Here is a 447-nt window from a genome sequence, read left to right on the forward strand (position 1 = left end):
GTATACATATATATAGATATATATATGCATATAACTGCTGCTGCTGCTGCTGCTGCTGTGTGCAGGTCGTTCATACTTTACGCAGATAGGAGACACGCGAGTAAACGCTTGGGATCTGATGGAGAGGCTGCAGCTGCTGAAGCTGCTGCACGATGTCTTTGAAGAGCAGCATCCTCATTGTGCTGCTCCTTGGAGGCTGCCGACTGGGCCTTTGTCAGCAGAATATACCGGCCTACAGCAGCAGCAGCAGCAGCAGCAGCAGCAAGAGCAGCAGCAGCAGCAGGGTACAGGAGATGGAACGGGTATCGCAGCGAATCTGCAGCAGCAGAATGATCCTAATGCTGCTGCTCTTGCTCCAGCAGCACCAGATGCTGCTGCTGCTGCAGCAACTGATGTTACTCCAGCAGAAGCGGAGGCTGCAGCAACCGCAGAGGCAGCAGCAGCAGC

The 447-nt window shown here is 54.1% G+C and overlaps 1 protein-coding gene across 1 annotated transcript in view; it reads left to right on the top strand.

Moving 5' to 3' along the window:
• EAH_00064470 (chromodomain helicase DNA binding protein, putative) overlaps window positions 1-447 on the top strand; it is a gene marked incomplete at both ends in the record, with an annotated part of 3414 nt that extends 2967 nt beyond the window's left edge. Inside the window, one exon of the mRNA XM_013396724.1 lies at window positions 66-447. Coding sequence (XP_013252178.1) covers window positions 66-447 — 382 coding nt within the window. The remainder of the gene's footprint in view (window positions 1-65) is intronic.

This window comes from Eimeria acervulina, genomic scaffold, assembly GCF_000499425.1.
Source record: "Eimeria acervulina Houghton genomic scaffold, Eah_scaff1993, whole genome shotgun sequence".
Lineage (NCBI taxonomy): Eukaryota > Apicomplexa > Conoidasida > Eucoccidiorida > Eimeriidae > Eimeria > Eimeria acervulina.